The following is a 21457-nucleotide window of genomic DNA, read 5'->3' on the forward strand; positions in this document are numbered from 1 at the left end:
CCCCCTCTTCACCGCAGCCTCAATGCAGACCAAATGCTTCTCGTCCAATGGATCATCGCTCCACACTGGCAGCGGCTGGAGAAGCTAAAAATTGAAACTTTAAAAACCCCTCACTTGCAGATTATATCACCTTGTAGTCTTATTTGAAAAACAGCGTAGGATACAGCGTCATCCAAAGCATGAACAAGATAGCAATACATATATATTCATTTCCCCCATCCACCTACCCTTCCCATCCACGCCAACAGACCTCTTTTTTAAGCACCCATCAACAAAACGAGAAGGAAAACATATCTGTGTACAAAAGCTACCCGTCCACAAGGCGCAAGCACAGCACCTACAGCTCGCCAGCCCCAAGCATGCCCGCAACAGCCTCCGCCGCCGCCTCCACGGCAGTAGCATTCGCGACACTACCGCCAACCCCTTCATCCGCACTCCTCTGCTTTTCTTGCGTGATGGCGTGATACTATGATTCGGTCTCAGTCAGCAAAATAGAACAGAAAAGAAGGGGAGAAAAAAGAAACATACCCTCAACCCGAAATTACAAACCAACGCCACAACCAAGCCCAAACACACGACCATCGGGCCCCACGGATTATCAAAATCCCTACCACTCCTCTCGCGGATGAGGCGGCTGCGATGCATGTACATGGCGTAGCCCCAGACGCCGGCGAAGGCGGCGACGGCCGTGTACGCGACGGCCAGCGCGCGGGCGACGTTGTTGTCCTCGCCGGCGGCGTTGAACAGGCCGAGCGACAGGCTAGCCAGCAGGACCGACACGTGCTGCCACTTGATGAAGGTGCGCTGGTTGGCCAGCCACACCTTTGCCTCGACGCGGACGGGCCCTTGGTCCTTGATCCAGCGCGGGCCCGGGTCGCGCACGCCGGGCGGCAGCGACGCCGCTTGCTGCTGGCGGGCGCGGTGGCGCTGCGCGTACTTGGAGTACGAGAACGAGGGGAACAGCGAGCGCACGCCGACGGGCGTCGTCATGTTGCGTTCGGCGGGCGTGCCGTCGCCGCCGTTCTGCTGCCGCGGGCTGTCGTCGTCCGAGTCGGCTTCCTCGGCGACGTTGTCGGTGCCCGTGCGCTTCGTCATGGACGCCGTTTGCGCCGCCAGCGAGGCGCGGCGCGTGTCTGCGACCGTGGCCAGCGGCGACTTGGATAGTTTTGCTGCGGAGCCCGAGTGGTTGTTGGAGGGAGAGCCGACCGGGGAGGCGAGCGAGGCGCGGAAAGCCACTGGGCTGCCCCGGTTGCCGAAGAGGCTGCCGACGGCGAACTCGTCTTCGGCCGCTTTGGCCTTGCGTTCCTGCTCCTCCTCGAAAGCCTTGTGCGGGTCGCGGCGGATGTCCGTCTCGAGCTCGCTGAGCCAGAAGGGAAAGGTGTTGACGTGATCCTCGAAGAGCTGGGCGACGCCGTGGACGAACTTGGAGAAGCGGGGTGCCTCCTTGACCAGGTGCGAGTTCATCAAGTCCTCGACCCACTCGTATTGCTTCTGACCCCTGATCTTGATCTCCAGGAGCGCGAACGGGAAACGAGATATCTCGCCCTTGCGGATCTGGTTGAAGGGATATTCCATCTGGGAACTATCAATATCGCTCCTATGCCAATCATTCGGGTCGCGGCAAGGCCTATCGTGGTCGATTGCATCCTCGCGGATAAGAGCAAGGTTGGTGTCCAGAGAGATGCGGACTCTGTTGTCTCCCGGGATCTGGAAGGCAGTGCGGGTGTAGTTCGCTCTCAACAGGGGTTGAAGTTCGCGCTCCCGGACAAATGATTGGATGGCGTCGACACTCTTCCGTAGTTCCTGCACCCTCGGGGAATCCTCGCCCACGGTCCTCTTCAGCTTATCGATACTCTTTTCCATCTTATACTCCCCGCGGATAAACTGCTCGATGTATTTTTCCTTGATCGGGAACCGCAACTCCTCGCTCGCATCCCCGTCCTTGATCGTCTTCTTCTCGAGCACAATCTCGGGCTTCTCCCCCAGCTGCCCGTACCAGCGCAGCCGCAGCGACGAAGCATTGGGCTCGTGTCCAACCTTGTCCGTGTACAGGGAAAACTTGCGGTTATCAAAGTAGATGGACGTGATGGACGGATCATGCTGGTTGCCCTCGGCAATCTTGGAGGTCTGCGGGTTGTACACGAGCACCGGCAGGCGACGGAGGATAACGGTTTTAACCTCGAGGAGGTTCTCGGGGTGAACCCAGACTGCAGCAGAAAGTCAGCACAAGTCGATATGACACGGATTGGCAAGGCCATACACTTGTGCGAGGTGAAGTGCTCGCCGCCGGTGGTGCCCTCGGAAAAGGACATCTCCTTCTTCTCCTTGCCCTCGAGGTTCTGGCGCACGAACGAGTACATGGCCGACAGGCGGATCAGAAGCGGCGAGTAGTCCTCCTTGTTGAAGGGCAGGGCGGCCAGGCGCACCTGCAGCAGCGGGCGCACGCGGTAGCTGTGGCCGCGCTTGCGGTCGTGCTTCTTGGCGGCCTTCAGGAAGCCGGTGTAGTTGATGCGGCTGTAGCGCTCGAGCTCGCTGACCTCCTTGGTGATGGTGTCCAGCTCCTTCAGCACGTCGCGCAGCAGCTGCTTGCGCTCTTCCTCGGGCACGTCGGGCCTCTCGCTGCCATCGCCGTTCCCGCCGCTGCCGCTGCCACTGCCACTGCCGCTGCCGTCGCCGTCGCCCGGCTGCTGGCCTGGCGGGGTCAGCGGCTCCAGCTTGCGCTCACACTCGGAGGTGCGGTCGCGCAGGTCCTGGTACTTCTGGTTCTGGAAGTCGTGCACCTTCTCGAGCTGCACGTTGACCAGCTCCTCGACGAAGCTGCCCTCGTCCTCCTCGGTCCAGGCGTCGTCGACGTCCTCATCGCTGCCCTGGTCGGAGCCGCCTTCGCGCAGCAGCTGCTTGAGCTTGTCGTAGTCGATGTACCTGTCGCGCCACGGCTGGTACACGGACCGCTGCAGCGTGCGGCCAAAGCGCATCCTGGCGGGGGCTCAATTGGCGGGAAAGGGACGGGAGACGGGCGGCTGCTTGTTGGCTCGGCGGGTTCTGCTGCGCGCGGGTGTGACGGTGCCTATTGTACGCGGCCTGGTGGTCGCGCGAGAATGGAAGTCTTGGGCCGGAACGGAGAGATTGCTGCGGCGGAGCCGTCGAGCGAGTGAGCTGTCGGCAGAGCTCCCACGTGCGATCAGAGCTCCAGTTTTTGCCAGGGAGCCCCGCCCAGCACACTACGCCGCACAAGACTAGTCCAGCACCAGTCTCAGCCAGAATTGTTTCCTCCGACCATCCTGCGCCATGGCCTTTCCAGCCATCGTTTGCTGCGGCGAGACCACGGCTGGGAGCTGTGGTGCGCGCGGAACTGGGGCGCTGACATGGTCCGGGATCCACAACGGAGACCAAGACGAATACTGTGGGGAAACAGGATGCACGTCACAGGTCGATCTGACGGGTGCGAAGGAAAGTTAGGCTGTGATGGCAATTCAACCCAAGGCCGGCGCCATCCTTATACACATTTCCATTTCTCCGCAGCCATCAGATGACCTTTTCTTGTGTGACTCGGGAGGCGTGCCCGATACGTCAGTCGATGCGATTGGAGGATGCACATGCCTGAACTGCTATTTTCAACCACACCCATCAAAACCAACCGCCAGAACACGCAAATGCCATTACTCTAGATCGCTAAAAACAAACGTCCCATGAAAACCCTCCAAATCTCAGTGCGGGGAATCATTGCTTACATCATCGAACATGATAATACACTGTCGTCTACTCATTTCCTCTCCATGTCTCTGTCCTACTCGTTTCAATCTGTGCCCAAAAGGATATTAAAGAATTCCCTGATGATTCAGAAACGAAGAATATGTGGATCCCGTCCTCCGCATCCCGCACTGGAGGCGCCGTCTCTTTGTACTCGCAACGATTGGTAGCCGTTTCTATGGCTTCTGATCAGGAGTCGTAGGGCCATGCCGGTCGAGGGGACTCATCGAGTTTCCGGTCTGGACGATGGCGGGAGTCCTAAATCGAGATGGCGGCAGTCGCCCGGCACCATTCTCTGCAACCTTTGTCCTTCGGTGTGGGTCTGTGGTCTCCAGTGTTGTGCCGACCATCCAACGTGGCAATTAAAACTAGTGAAGAAGAAGAAGAAGAAGAAGAAGAAGAAGAAGAATCTCCCCCTCTTACCCGTTCAGTCCGCCTCTTTCACCTCCACGGCCTCCACCCTCGGCTCCTTCGCATCCACGAGCCTCTCGATACTCGCAATCAGCTCCGCGACCCTGAACGGTTTGCTCACGACGTCATCCATGCCCGCGTGCTTCGCCGTGTTGACCTGCTCGACCCGAGCATTCGCCGTGATGGCAATCACTCTGATCCTGTCGGCGATGTCGCCCTCCCTCTCCAGCCTCCTGATCTCCCGCACGCACGTCAAACCGTCCATGACCGGCATTTCGATGTCCATCAGCACCACCGACAGGTTCTGCGCATCGCTTGCGTTTCCGCGCCAGTGCCTCGTCGTGCGCAAAAAGTCAAGCGCCTCGGCGCCGTGATTGGCCACGAAGACGGTGTGCCCAAGTTTGACGAGTCCTTTGCTCATGACTTGTTGGTTGACCTTGTTGTCCTCGACGATCAGACAGTCGAAAGGAGGACGCGGGGCAGATGGCACCGACGGCGGAACCGAGTTTGTAGAGTTGGTGGTATTCGTCGTTGTTACTGTTGGTGATGGTGATGACGGCCGTGTTGTCGCTTGGTGGCTGAACGGACTAGGTGCGAGCTGGTCTTTGCGGGGCATGAGCGGCTGCTCGAAAGTCTGCTCAATATTCTGCAGCTGTTGCAGGGCCGTCAGGTCCTGACTCTGATGTGCTGCCCGGGTCGGCAGTTCGGCGCTCCGTGGTAACAGTCGGCGTGTCTTGACGTAGAATGCAAATGTTGAGCCTTTTCCGGACTCTGAATCAACGCCTATCGAGCCACCTTGGAGTTCTGTGAGCTCGCGACATATAAACAGGCCGAGTCCGGAGCCTCCATAGTGCACCATGGTTCGCGGTGCCTGTGAGAAACGCATGAAAAGAAGCTTCTTTTCATCCACCGTCAGTCCGCACCCGGTATCCGCAACTGAGAAGTGCAGATAGAGCTCCTCGCCGTCTCCCCACTCTCGTCTCTGAGTCAGATCCTCGCGGTTCATCCGGAAATCGAGATACTGTATACCTTCAGGACTCATTGCTGGTTTTTCTTTGGATGCTCCGACGCGAATTTGGATCTCCCGTGCAGGCTGGTACTGAGTGAACTTGATGCTGTTGGTGATGAGGTTGATGAGGATTTGAGTAAGCCGGCTCGAGTCCAGTAAAACCCAGTCAACCGCGAGAGCCTTGTACGAATCTTCCACGATCGTCATCTGCGTTATACCCGCGGCATTGTATTCACCGGCGAACATCTTGGATAGATCTTGGATCAGAGCCACTGGTTGCACCTCGATTGGATTGATGGAGAAAAGGCCAGAATCGAGTTTACTGATCGTCAAGATGTCGTCGACTACGAGACGTTAGATGAAAAATTCCCATCTTTCAGTTGTCGGAGAGATTACCTATTCTCTTCTGGTGCTGAGCGCAATGCAGCACCGTACTGGCAGCATCGATACTGCTTTCAACGACCAGTTCAAAATCTTTGGAGGTTCGGTCCAGCCCCCTCAAGGATGCGATGATGTCGTCCGCTAAACTCATTAGCAAGCATATGGCAAGAGACTGCCCAATGACAGCCACCTAGGAGACTCACCCGAGATCATGATGGCACTGAGAGGGTTGCGCATCTCATGCGAAGTGACATCAATGAAGTTTTCTTGTTGTCTCTTTGCCTCAATAGCATCCTCCATCTTTCGCTTTTGGATACCTTCCGCCCATTTGATCGTTGTAATGTCGGTGACTGAACCGACAATCGATCGGAGCCAGCCGTCATCCGTTACTACCGAAAAGGCATGCTTCATGAACCTAGAATTAGTGATACTCCAACAGTGTGAGGTGGCAAGAGAGCTCTTACACAGAGAATCCAGGTACATTCTGCTCCCCGCCGAGGAATTCTAAACTCGAAACTCTGTTCCGTCTTTTCCTCCATAAGCTTCTTCCAGCAGACCTGCACATTTTCAACATCCTCGTCGTGCATTTGTTGCCATAGCGGACTATTCCAACTGGGCGTATTCTCGCGGGAGTCTCCCATCATCTCAAACCACTTCTCGTTGCGATATCGGTAGCTTCCCCCCATGTTGTCAGGCGTAAACTCCAGGATGAATATTCCGATCGGTATGGCGTCCGCAAAATGCTGCAGCTGCAGCTCACTTTGCTCCAATTCACGCGTACGAAGCTGCAACTGCTCTTCGATCTTCTGCTGGTCGAGGGCAGCTTGCTCGGCGACGGTGCGTCCTCGCCTAGTCTCTTCTTCTAGCAACAGAACGGAAGCGAGGTAAGTCGTCAACTGGCGGTTGAGTAATTGAACAAAAGTCCTGTACTCCTCATCATACGGTCGGTGGTGGTTGAGACCAAGGACCAAGAAGCCTAAAGCAGTGTCGCGAGTAGAAGCGTGGCCGGTTGTCGGGCGAATGGCACAGACAGCAACAGATTCGCAAGGCTCGTTCCAAGCTCTCGATTCTATTCCTTGTACCAAAGCTTCAGGCAAGGTGCCGTCTTGTACGCTGAGAAAAAGTGGTTCATGGGATTCTGCAGCGGTGCGGAAGTATCGCATGTAGCAATCCTTGCCCAAAGCCACATCAAGGCGAGTCGATATGGCAGGATGACCTTCCGGGACACCGATGCTTCCTTCTAGCTCATAGCGTCTCGACGAGCTCTTTTCTGGGCCTCCCTGTTGGTTCTCTCCAGCCAAGTCACTTACCGAGTATAGTACTGCAAAGCAAATGTCTTGTGGGTTGGATTGTAGGCCTTCGAGTGTTTGCTCCCAAAAGTTCTTGAGGGTTATCGATGCGAAAAGCTTCTCGCTAAGGTTGAGCAACGTCGATATCCTTCGTTCGGTGATCATCTGTTTTGTTGTTTCAAAAACGACCTCGTGCCAGCCTATTATCTTATCGTCCTCCAGAATGGGCGTGAAGCTGAACGAGCAATAAAACTCTTCCTGGAGACCAGCACCTCGATTGAGAAAGAGCAGCATATTCTCCACCATGGCACCGCATCCAGTCTCCTCGCAGTTTCGCAAAAATGGTTCGAAATCATCCCAAGCTTCTTCGAAACTGACCCAGGGGGGAGCGCCCAACATGGCGGGATGTTTCGCACCGGCGATGGGAATGTATGCTTCGTTGTAGATCAAGTTCAGCTCTGGGCCCCAGAAGATAACGGCAGGATTCGGGCAAGCCATCACCAAGTTGCACATGAACTTCAAGGTAGGAGACCACGACTTGATTGGGCCCAGTGGGGTCTTTGTCCAATCTATCCCGCGGATTAGTTCGACGTGTGGAGCGAGATTAGGCGGCGGAGGAGTGCATGTCCAGTCGTATCGAACATCGGCTGGTAGTGAGCTCTGCCGGTAATAGGTACTGGTTCCTGGAGTGAGGGGTATCGCTTCAACAGGCGGCGGTAGGCTGTGCCGTCTCTCGTTCTTCACCGAGTCCTTCCTGAACCTCTCAGCTCCCGAACCCGCCTTCAGCACGGCCAGCTCTTTCATTCTACGATCTTCTTCCTCTTCCTTCAGTTCCGCTTTCTCTTCCGTCTGCAAAGGCCCGTCTCTTGGTAAGGGTTGCTCCTCCAGTATTCCACCCAAAAAGTCTCTCGATATCCCACTCAAATAGTCGCCCGCCTTTCCACCCCAGTAATCTCCGGGCTTCGCTTCAGCGGCCTTCTCCTCTTCCTCGCCCACTGCTTTCGTCGAGAATTGTATGTTTGAAAACGACCCAGTCAGATGATCCCGATGTCGGTAGGCCTCGCCGTATAGCACCTTCCAGCGCCTGCGCACTGTCGTTGCCGACCACGTTATTCCGCCGTACACGATCGTGCCCTTCCGCGCCGCTGCATACGTGCTCCGCGACAGGTCCAGGACCCACGCCCTGAACACCGGGTACGTGACCCACGCGGGTTGCCCGTACGGACTGCTCGGCGCGCAGCCCTCGACGACCTCCAGCAGATTGCCCGCATCCTGCAGCGCCTGGTTGTAGTATATTATGGGCAGCGACGATTGCTGCGGGGGCGGGTGGCGCGCCGTGTGTGACGACGACGACGAGGAGACGGAGGCGGCGGCGGACAGGTTGGGTGCGGACGACGAGCCGTGGCTGCCCAACAGGTCGACGGCGAAGACGGGCCTGGAGTCGAGGTCTAGGAAGTCGATGAGCGCGACGCCGGCGAACGGCTCGTCCTCGCGCGAGGGTACCTCGGGCTCGGACTCAGGGCCTTGGTGCAGGGCAGGGTAGCGGGGCTGGCGCGAGTTGCGGACGTGCTGCGAGCTGCTCCGCACGCCGAAGATTGACCATGCGGGCTCGCTCGCCGGGCGCTCGCTCGTTGTGGGTCGTGAGGCGTCGCTGCCGGTCGTGCTGCTGCCATTATTGCTGCCATTGTTGCTGTTGCTGGCGTGGTTGCCGGCGGACGGCGGCTGGCCGTTGCTGCTGCTGCTCCCACTGCCGCTCTTGCCCGTGAGCGACGCCAGCATCGCGTCTTGCAACACGCGCGCGCGCGTGGGCTGCGTGGGTGGCGATGTTCGCTGCTCCCTGCTGGGATGCTCGATGCACGGTCTGTGCTGGGATTCGATTGGGCCGTGGCTATCAACGCAGAAACTCAACGGCAACCGCCCGGAGGAGAGTCCAGACAAGGTCCGGCGGTGGTACAACGAGCGGCGCAGCGTGAGGACGCAGAGGCGGGAAGTGCCCGAAAAGGAATCCGGCGTGACTAGCAGGACTCGGCGTAGATCACCACAGGCGCAGGGCGAGCTGGGGGTCCGTTCGTGCAGCGGCAGGGTCGGTTCTCAGCCGTGGTGAGTGGCGAGCAATTGCAGGTGCTGGAGGGGCCAGCAGGGCGGGTGGACAAGTGCGATTCGGCGCATGGGAATTCACGACAATGCGGTTTACTGAGTAAGTGAAGAGAAGAACGGGCCTCAACGCTAATCGGTCAGATCGCCGATGCGCGTGGAGCGCAATCGAAGCAGTCAGGCAGGCCATCGAGCCACGACCGTGCAGTGTGTGGAGCGGTTTCGTGGCACACGGCGGGGTCAGCAGCACCAGGCACGTTCCAAGCCCAAGATGCAGCCTCATTGCTTGTCTCACGTCTGCGTTCGTGGCGGCGCCGACTACGTAGGAGCCGATCTCCACCTGTTTCCTCGGAGCCTGTCCCGCCGTTAGGGCCCGTTGCAGATCCGCCGCGCCGACCTATCTACAGCCCTTCTTGCGAGCCGAACACGTTAGCGCGAGGACTACTGCTGCAGGAACGTTGACTGCAGGCTACGGAGTACACTCCCGCCTCATCTGCAGACGGCCATGTCTTATTATTAGCACGGATGCCTTGCTGTCAGCCCTGCCGAGAGGTTTCAGCCGCATTGCCCACCGCTAGCCTAGTTCGCCCACTACCTACCCGCCAGCGGCACACTCGGCGCCGAGTTTCACCAACCTAAGCACAACGAAGGAATCCGCCGGCCACCCAAAAAAAAAAAAAGGATTATTACCGGAACCATCTCCATCCAAACAAGAGGCTCCATGGTGTACAAGCCTAGCCGATCTTCCTCCAGTATAAACAGACCAAAAACACAAACTAAGTGGTATCCAAAGAAAGAAGAAAAAAACCACACGCTCCAAACCAGCTCGATGTGTGATAAAGTAGAACGAAAAAAAAAATTGACAGAATTTGCCGTCCAACGAACTCACAGTACGGCCTCTAGCACTCGTTGCCTCCACAGCTGCACCTCCCTGTCTTTGCCTTTCAGCTGTGCTTCCAAATCTTTGACCTTTTCCTCTAGACTCTTCTCCTTCTCATCGTTCGGCAAGCCCTCACCTCCGTCCTTTCCCTCGTTCTCTCCGGCGCCTTTTGATTCGATCATCAGGCCTTTCACCGAGAATTTCCCTGTGCAACCACCCATTGTCAGGCTCCAGCTGACGTCAAAAGTCTCCTTGATCTTTGAGCCCTCGCCCAGAGCCAGTGCACTGTCTTCGCGCTCGCCGTCGTCCGCATCAATGGGACTCTCGTACCCGTCTTCGCTGACCCGATACTTCTGAACATCAATCTTCTTGATGCCGCTGGGAACGGGAGCCAACCCTAAGCCAAGATGAGTTGAGAACCCAAGCCAGTTGGCAAGGCCTTGATTCACTGCATCGCCGCCTGCGCCGCTTGGTTCGTTCTGGCTGCTGAGCTGCGTCAAGATTGCGTCAGCAAGGTCCTTTGCCTCGTGACCGCGCATGCGTCTTCGGCCACTGAGGTCAGCGCGGAGAAGGTCAGCGGCGAGCAGTCGCTTTAGCATCTCCCTGGTGACTTTGGGAAGTCCGATGGCTGCTTCTGCCGAGTTGGGTTGCTTGTCCGGGCTATTCGACTCTCCGTTGACTAACACAGTTGGCGTAACCAGATGGACCGGACCGCCGGTATGCTGTGGCACTTGCAGCGACAAGCGTTGCCCTGCACGACTATGTACAGGGGATGGTCCCGACTGAGTTGCTGATGCAGGAGTAGGTGGAAAGCGTGCTTGTTGACTAGGTACTGGGCCGGGAGATTGCCCGGAAGCCGGGGCTGGGCTTGGTGGTCCTTGAAGCTGACCATCGGCTTGCACTTGGCCATGTGCAGCTTCAAGCAACTGGACGCTCGCACTTGCTGGGTCCGGTGTAGTTCGGGTGAGATCAACTGTCGGCTGCTCCTTGGTGTTTGGGTTTGCAGGGAACGTTACGTAAGGTCCATCGCGAACGGATCGGTTTTGCGGTGGTCTTCCACGGAGCTTGCCACTTGAGCCAGAACCGCTACTGGGCCACGCCGATGAAACCGCCGGCCCGTGCCTACGCCTAGGTTTCCGGGAACCGGGCGTGACTGCGGAGATTGGTTCATCGAACGCAGAATCTGGAGGCCGCTCTGTCATTGGGCTGACTGCCGAAAGTGGATGTGGAGTGCTAGGGTTTTCATGGCTGTTCACCTGCCAACGTATGTGGGGAGCGCCGGCCGTATTGAGGGCAGAGTTCGGAGTCAGCCCCCTCTGGTTAGCGTGAGGTGTTCCCATTGAGGCTGCTGTCCAAGGATCATGGCCGACAAAGTGGTCGGGATGGGCGCTCATGGGTAGAGCGCTGTTCGGGTAAGCCGATTGTGGGTGGTTGGCGCTTGTAAACGCGAATGAGGTGTCTAGCTGGGGCCTCTTCGGCGGTGGAGTATCGTCGTCTTCCAAGTCGTCTGCTTTCTTTCGGCCACGCTTTGGTTTGAAGGCAGGGTCGAGGCCACGAACCGCGAGATCCTCCTCTAGCGGAACGCCGTCACGTCCACCATGAGGAAATGGTTCGTTCAAAGGAGGAATGTTCGTGTAGTAGGAATGCGGTTTGCCCTGCAAGAAGTCGAAGAATGCATCGATATGCATGGCACGCATCCACCGCTATATCATGTCAGGTCAATGGACTCAAGGGCAGACGAGGAAAAATAATTGAAAAGTCTTGGTCGCTGGAGTCTGCGGAAAGTACGAAATGAGAAATAAACGCACCTTCAACCTCACGGCGTATTGCTGCACCTTTTGCGTGCTCTGGCCCTTTTCAACATCTGGGGGCTCGACGCCCAGGTCCAACGCTAATTGTATCCAGGTTTTGATTTCACCCTTTTCAAGTTTCTTCAGGAGCTCGAACAAATTGTACGGGTCAAATGTCTTGTTATCGCTCATGGGTGGCTTCTTAAATATCTTCTTCAACTCGGACGTGTCATGATTCGAAGGAAAGTAGGGATTGCAATACAGGACGAAAGCGGCATATATTTCGTCGATGTTGCCGGAAGAGACATTGTCTGCCGCTGGCAGTGCCCGGTCAGAGGGTACAAAGTTGGCCTGCTGTTGTTGGCTTGGCGAGGCGCTGTAGCGCGGCGAGGCATTGAACCCGGGAGAAGAGCCGGCCATGTTACTGTGAGGGAAATGGCGTTGAGTAGCCGGGGTGGAGGCCAGGTTTGGATCTATGGCAGTGGAATACTGGGGGTAGGCGGGACTGGGAGAACCCTGCGGATGCGGGTACTGGTGACTGTGCGGGGCAAGGTGCGGTCCATTAGTGCTGAAATCCATGGTTCCCGTCAAGCAGTAGTCCAGCTGCTGCTTTGGTCGACACGGAGTAAGTGCGGCCAATGGCCTTGAGGCACGTTTCCCCCAAGAGCAGCGCGTCTGGACGACGCAGGGGGCGCGCAGTCTCCGTCTCACGCGTCGCGCGAGGGGCGCGCAGTCGCGTGCGCGGGGAGCAGGCTTGCCCGCAGCCAGATGCTCTTGAGTCGAGATTTGGGGCAGGCGGTGACGCGTGCAGATGGCGGTGGGCGGGTTCGGGAGCAAAAATGCGGTTATGTTGTGTGAGTTGGTGCCTAAATTTGCGGACGTTCTGAAGTTTAGGGGAGTTTGTCGCTGATTTCAGGTATATTTTTGGCAGCAAATGGCCTGAAACGCACCCGCTGCGCGCGCTAAGCCCGAAGCAGGCGAACGCCCCGCACGTGATTCGTCCCATGTGTCTCCGCCAGTGCCGAGGTTTGGCGCAGGGACGCAAAGCCGACTGGGTGCATGATGGAGCTTCAAGAGCCCAAGACCATCATACCGCTCCGCTCCTTTTTCGTCGCCCATCCGCAGACCTCCCGCTCTGTCGTCAAACTCTAATCTCTATCGTGGCTGCCGTTTCCCAAATTCTTCTCTCCATTGAGTATCTGCACGCCCGCTCCGAGAGCGCTTTTCCGAGCTTTCCCACGCCCTCCAGCAGCTTTCCCCGCAAAATGTCCGCACAGGCTCAAGACCTCAGGAAGACGTCCGGCACCCAAGCGGCCGGGCCTTCTACCGTCAGCGCCGCCCAGCAGAGCGACAATGTTGCCCACGCCCTGGCCGGTGCTGGCGGAGGGCTGCTCTCCATGGCCCTGACGTAGGCTCCCTTGACAGCAGCCCCGCCGCCGTCGTTGCGCTGATACAAGCCAGCTACCCGCTCATCACCCTCTCCACCCGCGCACAGGTCGAGTCGAAGCGGGCGCAGTCGTCGACCCTCGATGCTGCCAAGCGTATCATCCAGCGCGAGGGCATCAGCGGTCTCTACGCCGGCCTGGAATCCGCCCTGTTCGGCATCAGCGTCACCAACTTCGTATACTACTACTGTACGTAGCATGTGATAGGCGGGGACATGAAAGCGAGCGGAAGGGCTGACAGACCGTCTCCGTGACCAGGGTACGAATGGACCCGCGCCGGCTTCGAGAAGGCCGCCATCAAGGCCGGCCGCGCCTCCAAGAAGCTCACCACCGTCGAGTCGATGATCGCGGGCGCCATCGCCGGCAGCGCCACCGTCCTCCTCACCAACCCCATCTGGGTCGTCAACACGCGCATGACGGCGCGCAAGTCCGAGTCGAACGAGCAGCTGCCCGGCAGCAAGCCCGCCAAGCCGGCATCGACCATCGGCACCCTCCTGTCCATCATCAAGGACGAGGGCTTCACGCGCCTCTTCGCCGGCGTCGTCCCCGCCCTGGTCCTCGTCATCAACCCCATCCTGCAGTACACGTTCTTCGAGCAGTTGAAGAACGTGTTGGAGAAGAGGCGACGCGTCACTCCGACCGATTCGTTCTATCTGGGTGCGCTGGGTAAGCTCCTGGCTACATCCATCACCTACCCTTATATCACGGTCAAGAGCCGCATGCATGTTGCCGGCAAGGATGGTCCCAAGGAGGACATGATGACGAGCTTCCGCCGCATCATCAAGGAGGAAGGGTGGGCTGGTCTCTATGGCGGTGAGTTACTCCTAGCAGGTGGTATGGTGGGCAGATGTACTGATACTGTGAAAAGGCATTGGCCCCAAGGTTACGCAGTCGGTGATCACGGCTGCGTTCTTGTTTGCTTTCAAGGACGCTCTCTATGACATGACTGTCAAGGCCAGGAGGGCGGCTATCAAGAAATAAATGGCACCCGCTGCGGCACAGAACATGAATGCAGCCCTCGCATAAGTAGTGGGCTGCAGGCGTCATGTCACACCACCGAGTGGCTACACCCTGGACCTTCGGTCGCGAGCATCCACTCTGATGAATGCTGGTCTGCTCCATGCCGAGGGCACTCGACACGACTATTTGTATGTATGTACGAACGACGATGAGGAAGCAGATTGCCCCAGGCCTCATCAGCGCAGTTTTCTTGAGTACGGTTCGGCTCAAACTAGGATTTTTTAAGTGTTGTACATGAAAAGCAGATACCTACACGTAAATAGCAATGCAGTTCGCGACTTCTCGTGATCATGACCAAATACCTGTCTTCACATGCTATTGACTCGAGCTTACACTGTGCGGCGGCCTCATCAGTCATCTGCACGATTCCCCATAACACCTCGGATCAAATCCGGAAGCGCATCAAGATAAAAGGGCATGTGCAATCTCATTTTCACATGTAACTGATAACGGGGTTATGATCTGTTAGCCAGGCAGCTGGTAGGTGTGCATCAAAATCCGCCGCATTCGGCAAAGGTCAAAGCCGAGCGAGCCCGAGGTCGGAGCTCCGGAGGGACAGCCACCACAAAGGAGCACAGAAAGGAGCCTCGGGCGAATCTAACAAGTGACGTAGGTGATGCAGACGGCGTCTCAGGAGAATAAAGAGTACATATACAACATTAGCACAATTTTCTTTCATCAAGTCAATCAAGAAAGCTGCGTGGCGCAGCGGAAGCGGTAAGCATCTCCCACTCAAAGTGTTCTTGGAACAACACACTAACGACCTCAATAGCGCCGGGCTCATAACCCGGAGGACAATGGATCGAAACCATTCGCAGCTAGAAGTGGCTTTCTTTTTTGCCCTTTTCTTTTCCGTGTCCCTCGCTGTGAGTGGTTGAAGCGGGGCCCGTCAATCTCGTTTTGGGCCCACATACCCGAAAATGACTCACCCGAACGTTTTCGTGACCATGCTACGGGAGCGTTGACTGGCTGCCCTGCCAATATTGTGAACCCACCGGAGGTACGACAATAAAAAAATTGCTGTTCGAAACTCGTTGCTCGCATTACACTAAACGCGACATCGCGATTACATTACTTTTGTCTGCAAAGGAAACAGCGCCGCAAAGAAGACTGCTAATCGCCCCTCCTTGCCGGCGCCTTGCCAGAGCTTGCTTGCGTGAACATCAGAGTAGCAGAAAGACAAGACAGGAAATGATTCTTACACCCGAGTGAAGAAACTCGAAAACAAGAAAGCGCATAATTTCGAAGGGGAACAGTGACGTCGATTCGTAACTTGGTTGAGAACCCCGTTTTCACACCCGCAAAAAATCATATCATGCAGAAAGGGAAGCAAGAAGTGGTATAGACCCATAGCTGATGCACCGTTACCTGATCCCTCCCCAACTGCCTAACGAGAAGACTGAATAAGAGGGAATAATACCACCTCGCAAGCTATGCAAAACCCAGACGAGGAAAGACGACTGCTGATCAAAAACAAGCAAACGCAAAGAACCGCCACCCGTCGATGCAAAAGAGCCACTGCTAGCACTCCGCCCCTCACCGGCATTTTTGGTCGATATACTACACGAAGAAAGGATGTCGAGACTAAGAAGGAACCACGGAGACCAAAAGCAAGAAAAAAATTCAAAATAAGTCCATCAACCTGTCAGACCAGAAAATCAGAACCGAGTTTGGCACGGTGCAGGTGGTGGAAACCATAGACGCCATGCCGCTGTGGGAAAGGAGCAGCAGGAGCTACTTCGTCAATCATGGCAGCAGCACGGCAGTCCGAACGCGTCAGAGAATTGCACCATCCTGCAGCAGCATCCACCCGTCCCAGTGAACTGGGTCAGAACGGTGGGCAATGTGACGAGGAACGTGACTCGTCGGCGGCACGCAATAGCCACCTCACATACCGGGCAGCTGGAAGCCGAAGCCCGGGACAGCCGGCGGCACGCCAATCGTGTGAGGCTCTGGCCGAGGTTCCCCTCCCTGGGGTCCGCCGGGGCGCGGATCGGGCTTGCGGAAGCGCGGCGCGTTAGGGTCAAAACCACCGCCATGGTGACCTCCGCCGCCGCCATGGTTGTTGCGCCGGCCATGGAAGTGACCGTGCTTGCCGGTGGGCTCGGGGCCGACGCGGCGACTCATGGCTTTACCTTTTGCGTTATTAAATGGCTTCCCCATGATTTCGAGGTGTGAGCTGAGGAACATACCCTTGGATGAGACTCCAGTTCCAATCTCAATGTCAGGCTCTTCGATCACGAGACCAGTCTCAAGAGCACGTCCACCCGTCCCGCCGTACTCGGACGTGACGACCCACTTGCGATCGGCCTCCGTCAGACGGTCAATGGGGATAACACTAATGCCAGTGCTATAGTCACTGCATTCGCGAGGACCGAAGCCTACGCCCCAGCGAGTCTTGGTCCCGTTAGTAGAAAGACGTCGAAACAATGGGATAGTGAACTCACCTGACGAGCCTTGTTCAAAACTTGCGGGTTCTTCTCTTTCTCCATGCCAAGCTTGGCTTGAACGGAGTCAGTACGATTAGCCATCTTGACAAACGCATGATGCTTTTCCGGGTTGACGATGCAGGTCTGAACCTCTCCAAAGCGGCTGAAAATCTGCCGGAGTTCCTGCTCAGAGGCCCTGTTTCTGCAATTAGTATCATCAGGTGGCCGAGACACAGCATGGACTGGACAACTTACGAGACGCCTCCTACAAACAAGGTGCGACTAAGCACCTTGATGTTGCCCCTAGGTAAATTCGGGTCATGCTGAATGTACTTAGGCCTAGAGTTCGTGTTCGTGCTTGCGCTCGTGCTCCTCTGCTGCTGCGATTGCTGCTGCTGCTGCTGTTGTTGCTGAACAGCAGGCGAGTTACGATGCTTATCACGGTTTCTCCTATTCTTTCTACCACCACGGCGATTCCCACCATGCTCGCTGGACGGCTGGCCGTTTGCGCTACCAGGTCCACCGCCAGGTCCATCGGGAGCGCCAGGAGGAATGTAGGGGTCGTAAGCACCATACGTTGGGCTCTCACGGCGGTTCACCGGAGGACTGCGTCGATGTTTCGAACCTGGAGAGCGGCTGCGATCACGGCTGCGATCGAAGTCGCGAGGATCTTCTCTACTCCTATAGTCTGGCGCAGCTTGAACGTGGCCATTAGGCGCCATTTGTGCAAATCCGTTCTGGGCCGGAGCGGCTTGAGGTGGCTGGGTGGCAGCCGGCATGCCTGGCACACCGGGCAGGCCCTGAGCATTACCGCTCATGGCAGCGATGACCTGAGCTATTTGTTCCGGGCTCCAACCTTGCTGCACCAAAGAGCCTATGAACTGCATGAAGGCTTCATTGCCACCGGGCATACTTTGAAAGGCCTGAGGCATCAGAGGGTTGACCGGCACAGCAGGAGCCGGTGCGGCAGCCGACGCAGGTGCGGCATTACCCTGCCCATTTGGCTGGGGTACATACGAAGGCATGGGCGGAGCAGTCAAAGCAGGGCCTACGTTCTGCTGTTGCGGTTGAGTAGGGGTGACATATTGCGCGCTGTTTTGATACTGGACATTCTGCGTCGGAGTAGCAGTCTGCTGCTTTCCTACGTTGGCAAGACTTGCAAGCAGTGAGACTGTGCCAGAGGGCGCTGCTGAAGCTACCGGTGCTGCTTGCGGCTGAGCCGTCGGGTCAGAGGTAGCACCCGTCGGAGTTCCGGTCGCTAGAGGCGCAGCTGCAGATACGAAGACATCAGACCCTTGTTTCGTCTCGCGTGGCGGTTCCTGGAAGCTGGGGAGAGTCTTACGGGCTCCTAAGCGTTGCTTGAAGTCGGCAAGCAGCTGCTGGGGAAACGTGTTGCCGCGCTCCCAGATTTCAATCATCTTGCCAATTCTCTCCTAGAAAATGAAAACAACATGTGAGTAAACCGGCCAACATGCAAGTATTTGAAACGGTTCGACTCGCGACGACGAAACAACTCGTATCCGGAAGACAAATGCTGCGCAGCACGGGTTCGACAAAGCGTACCTTCTGGTCCTCTGGTGCATTCTGAATGAGGTCATGCATCATCGGGGGGAGCAACTGCGTCGCAATAACAACCCCAATGGAGTTCGGCGCCTTTGATACGTCAGAACCTGCGGTTGTTGCATCTTCTTTGTTCAGTCGGGCCTTGTCCGCCCACTGCCGCACGACGGCATCAAGCACATAGAGTACGCCAAGCTTATGGGTGTTGGGAGAGGTATTGAAGCGGTCGCGGATCGTCTGGAGGATCTGGGGGCATTGCTACAACGGCCAGAGGTTAGTAGGGCTCACGTCTGTCTTGGGGAGCGATCTCGGCCTACGTTTGCGTTCGCAATGCAGAGGTTGGTGATGGCGGTGATCTTCGACTTGTTGGCTCCTGGGGGCTTCAGCGCAGACAGCGATAGCAGCAACGTGTTCAGCTCTTCGACGGCTGACATGACTACTTCTATGGGCGCGACGGCGCCACGGTCGAGCTCAAGCAGAGGGCGCGCAGGTTGCGCGCGTGTTGAATAGCAAAGGTCTGCGGAATACTTGAGTGTAGTAGAGCGGAGCCGGCGGCGCTACGTCACTGAATAAACCTCGACAGCTGCAGAGCAGACGGGAAGCAACAGATGCAGCCAGGCGATGGCGGGTGAGATGGGGCTTCGCGAGCTGAAGACTTTGGTGGTACGCAAGGTGGAGAGGCGACTACGAAGACGGTCTGCCACAGCGGATGCGCTCGCCGTTTCCTTGACACGATCAAAAGCTTACGGGTGGCGGCGCTTGGGATACGGAGAAGAAGCTGAGGTGCGTGGTGACTGCGTCTTCAGGAGACGATCTGGCACTCGCGCTTGGAAGCCGTGAAACGCAGCGCCCGGCCAGCCAGAGGCGGAAGGCGGTCACGGGGGGGGGTCGCGGCGCTGGCGGGAGGCAGCACGTCCAGCTGGGTGCCACGGGCTGAGCGTACAGTGCTTATTTCTCGAGGCGACGAGTGCGCTTGTTGCGGGTGTATGTAATGGCGATGACGAGGGATGCACGCTCGCCGCCATACGTCGCTACCGCGGCGCAGGCTCGGGCGAGCAGGCGGACGCGGGCGCACGGACCCTAGGTACCCGGACGGCCGATGCAATCGGCGCCCTCAGAGCCGGAGGACGGGCAGCTGGCCCTCAAAGCTTTCCCGCCAACTTTCGCGCCATTTATTTATCCCACCCACTCCCCCATCAATTCCTCTCCTCTCCCCCGCCTCATCTCCGTCCTGCACAATGGCTTCCACCCTGCGCCTCGGTTCCTCTGCTCTGCGCGCCTCTACCAGGGCGCCTGCGCGCTCTGCTGCCTTCAACGGCCTGCGCTGCTACTCCAGCAAGACTACTGTAAGCTGTCCATTGCCGCCGCCGCTCTCCGCGCCTCCCGCTGACACGCCCTGCTGCAGTCCCTGAAGGACACCTTCGCCGCCAAGGTCCCCGAAGAGCAGGAGAAGGTCAAGAAGCTCAAGAAGTGCGCGCATCCCACCCCGCCGCCACAGCAGGCCGCCATTCGCTAACATTGACATCAGGGAGTATGGCAGCAAGGTCCTCGGCGAGGTCACCCTCGACCAGGTCTACGGTGGTGCCCGTGGCATCAAGGCCCTTGTCTGGGAGGTTGGTGCACCATGCACTCTTCTCATCTGCGCCTAGTGCTAATAGCTTCATTCAGGGCTCTGTCCTCGACTCTGAGGAGGGTATCCGCTTCCGCGGCAAGACCGTAAGTAATAACAAGCACCACTTGCGTCAACAATTGCTCACAACATCTAGATCCCGGAGTGCCAGCAGCTCCTTCCCAAGGCTCCCGGTGGCGAGGAGCCCCTTCCTGAGGGTATGTGTTGATCTTGACAAGACGAGGATAAACACAAGCTGACAGACACAGGCCTCTTCTGGCTTCTTCTGACCGGCGAGGTCCCCTCTGAGCAGCAGGTCCGCGACCTCTCTGCTGAGTGGGCCGCCCGCTCCGACATCCCCAAGTTCGTCGAGGAGCTCATTGACCGCTGCCCCAACGACCTCCACCCCATGGCCCAGTTCTCTCTGGCCGTCACTGCTCTTGAGCACCAGTCTGCCTTCGCCAAGGCCTACGCCCGCGGCATCCACAAGTCTCAGTACTGGGAGCACACCTTCGAGGACTCCATGGACCTCATTGCTAAGCTGCCTACCATTGCCGCTCGCATCTACCGCAACGTCTTCAAGGACGGCAAGGTCGCTCCCGTCCAGAAGGACAAGGACTACGCCTTCAACCTGGCCAACCAGCTCGGCTTCTCCGAGAACAAGGACTTTGTCGAGCTCATGAGGCTGTACCTGACCATCCACTCCGACCACGAGGGTGGCAACGTCAGCGCCCACACCACCCACCTCGTCGGCTCTGCTCTCAGCTCTCCTTACCTGTCCCTGGCCGCTGGCCTCAACGGTCTTGCCGGTCCTCTCCACGGTCTGGCTAACCAGGAGGTGCTCAACTGGCTCACTAAGATGAAGACTGCCGTTGGCAACGATCTCAGCGACCAGTCCATCAAGGACTACCTGTGGTCCACTCTCAAGTCCGGCCAGGTCGTTCCCGGCTACGGCCACGCCGTGCTCCGCAAGACTGACCCCCGTTACGTCTCCCAGCGCGAGTTCGCCCAGAAGCACCTGCCTGACGACCCCATGTTCAAGCTCGTCTCCCAGGTCTACAAGATTGCCCCCGGTGTCCTCACCGAGCACGGCAAGACCAAGAACCCCTACCCCAACGTCGACGCTCACTCCGGTGTCCTCCTCCAGTACTACGGCCTCACCGAGCAGAACTTCTACACCGTCCTCTTCGGTGTCTCCCGCGCTCTCGGTGTCCTTCCCCAGCTCATCATCGACCGCGCCATCGGCATGCCCATCGAGCGCCCTAAGTCCTTCAGCACCGAGGCCTACGCCAAGCTGGTCGGCGCTTCTCTGTAAACGCTTTTCGGGGGATTTAGAGCATAGATGGATGGGAAAATTGTACCTAACTAGGATAACGGACTGGTTCATGGGTTTGGAGTGGGCGCTAAGCATTGTCTACCCAATGCGTAGTATTTGAATGTACGGATATGTAACAACAGTACCCTGTCATACCGACTCGCGCTGAAAGTGAATGGAATGTCCGCGACCCAATGCGCCCATCACAAGACAAGCTGGATCTCGCGACTCGAGCGCGGCTGGTTCCGTGCCCATTGGACTTGGGACGGGACTGGAGTTCTTTGGAGCAATTTTGCAATTGGTGATGTCGCGACAGATGACGCGGTGTGGGCCGGGCGCTAGCAGCTCGCGCGGCACCCCTTGGTTCGCCTTGCAGACCCTGCAACTCGGTCTTGTCAACGAAAATAAACCTTCAGCCTCACATAATTCCCGATTCGCAGTGCAGACGGAAGCAGCAAGCTTACACGTACTGCCG

The 21457-nt window shown here is 57.4% G+C and overlaps 6 protein-coding genes and 1 non-coding gene across 7 annotated transcripts; 3 read left to right on the plus strand and 4 right to left on the minus strand.

Annotated features, from left to right (window-relative positions):
- Window positions 1-483: 483 nt before the first annotated feature.
- VTC2 (Phosphate metabolism transcription protein) lies at window positions 484-2975 on the minus strand (the record flags this gene model as incomplete). The annotated part of the gene is made up of 2 exons (XM_066777599.1): window positions 484-2207; window positions 2261-2975. The coding sequence occupies 2 exons, from the start codon at window positions 2973-2975 to the stop codon at window positions 484-486; spliced, it is 2439 nt and encodes an 812-aa protein (XP_066631694.1).
- Window positions 2976-4177: 1202 nt separating this feature from the next.
- On the minus strand, window positions 4178-8619 carry SLS55_006165 (uncharacterized protein; the record flags this gene model as incomplete). Its single annotated transcript, XM_066777600.1, has 5 exons — window positions 4178-5514; window positions 5567-5692; window positions 5755-5966; window positions 6062-6527; window positions 6768-8619. The coding sequence occupies 5 exons, from the start codon at window positions 8617-8619 to the stop codon at window positions 4178-4180; spliced, it is 3993 nt and encodes a 1330-aa protein (XP_066631695.1).
- A 1200-nt stretch (window positions 8620-9819) lies between these two features.
- Window positions 9820-12024, minus strand: SLS55_006166 (uncharacterized protein; the record flags this gene model as incomplete). The annotated part of the gene is made up of 2 exons (XM_066777601.1): window positions 9820-10536; window positions 11623-12024. The coding sequence occupies 2 exons, from the start codon at window positions 12022-12024 to the stop codon at window positions 9820-9822; spliced, it is 1119 nt and encodes a 372-aa protein (XP_066631696.1).
- Window positions 12025-12869: 845 nt separating this feature from the next.
- On the plus strand, window positions 12870-14030 carry SLS55_006167 (uncharacterized protein; the record flags this gene model as incomplete). Its single annotated transcript, XM_066777602.1, has 4 exons — window positions 12870-13012; window positions 13066-13238; window positions 13308-13862; window positions 13918-14030. 4 exons carry the CDS (start codon window positions 12870-12872, stop codon window positions 14028-14030), a joined length of 984 nt encoding a protein of 327 aa, XP_066631697.1.
- A 733-nt stretch (window positions 14031-14763) lies between these two features.
- Window positions 14764-14890, plus strand: SLS55_006168. Its single transcript has one exon. It is a non-coding gene; the product is annotated as a tRNA-Met (tRNA).
- A 1066-nt stretch (window positions 14891-15956) lies between these two features.
- SLS55_006169 (uncharacterized protein) lies at window positions 15957-18492 on the minus strand (the record flags this gene model as incomplete). The annotated part of the gene is made up of 5 exons (XM_066777603.1): window positions 15957-16466; window positions 16517-16694; window positions 16754-17931; window positions 18062-18316; window positions 18376-18492. 5 exons carry the CDS (start codon window positions 18490-18492, stop codon window positions 15957-15959), a joined length of 2238 nt encoding a protein of 745 aa, XP_066631698.1.
- An 804-nt stretch (window positions 18493-19296) lies between these two features.
- CIT1 (citrate (Si)-synthase) lies at window positions 19297-20982 on the plus strand (the record flags this gene model as incomplete). Its single annotated transcript, XM_066777604.1, has 6 exons — window positions 19297-19404; window positions 19464-19528; window positions 19587-19671; window positions 19727-19774; window positions 19825-19885; window positions 19937-20982. The coding sequence occupies 6 exons, from the start codon at window positions 19297-19299 to the stop codon at window positions 20980-20982; spliced, it is 1413 nt and encodes a 470-aa protein (XP_066631699.1).
- Window positions 20983-21457: the final 475 nt, after the last annotated feature.

The sequence above is a fragment of the Diplodia seriata genome (assembly GCF_021436955.1).
Source record: "Diplodia seriata strain FDS-637 chromosome Unknown scaffold_6, whole genome shotgun sequence".
Taxonomy (NCBI): domain Eukaryota; kingdom Fungi; phylum Ascomycota; class Dothideomycetes; order Botryosphaeriales; family Botryosphaeriaceae; genus Diplodia; species Diplodia seriata.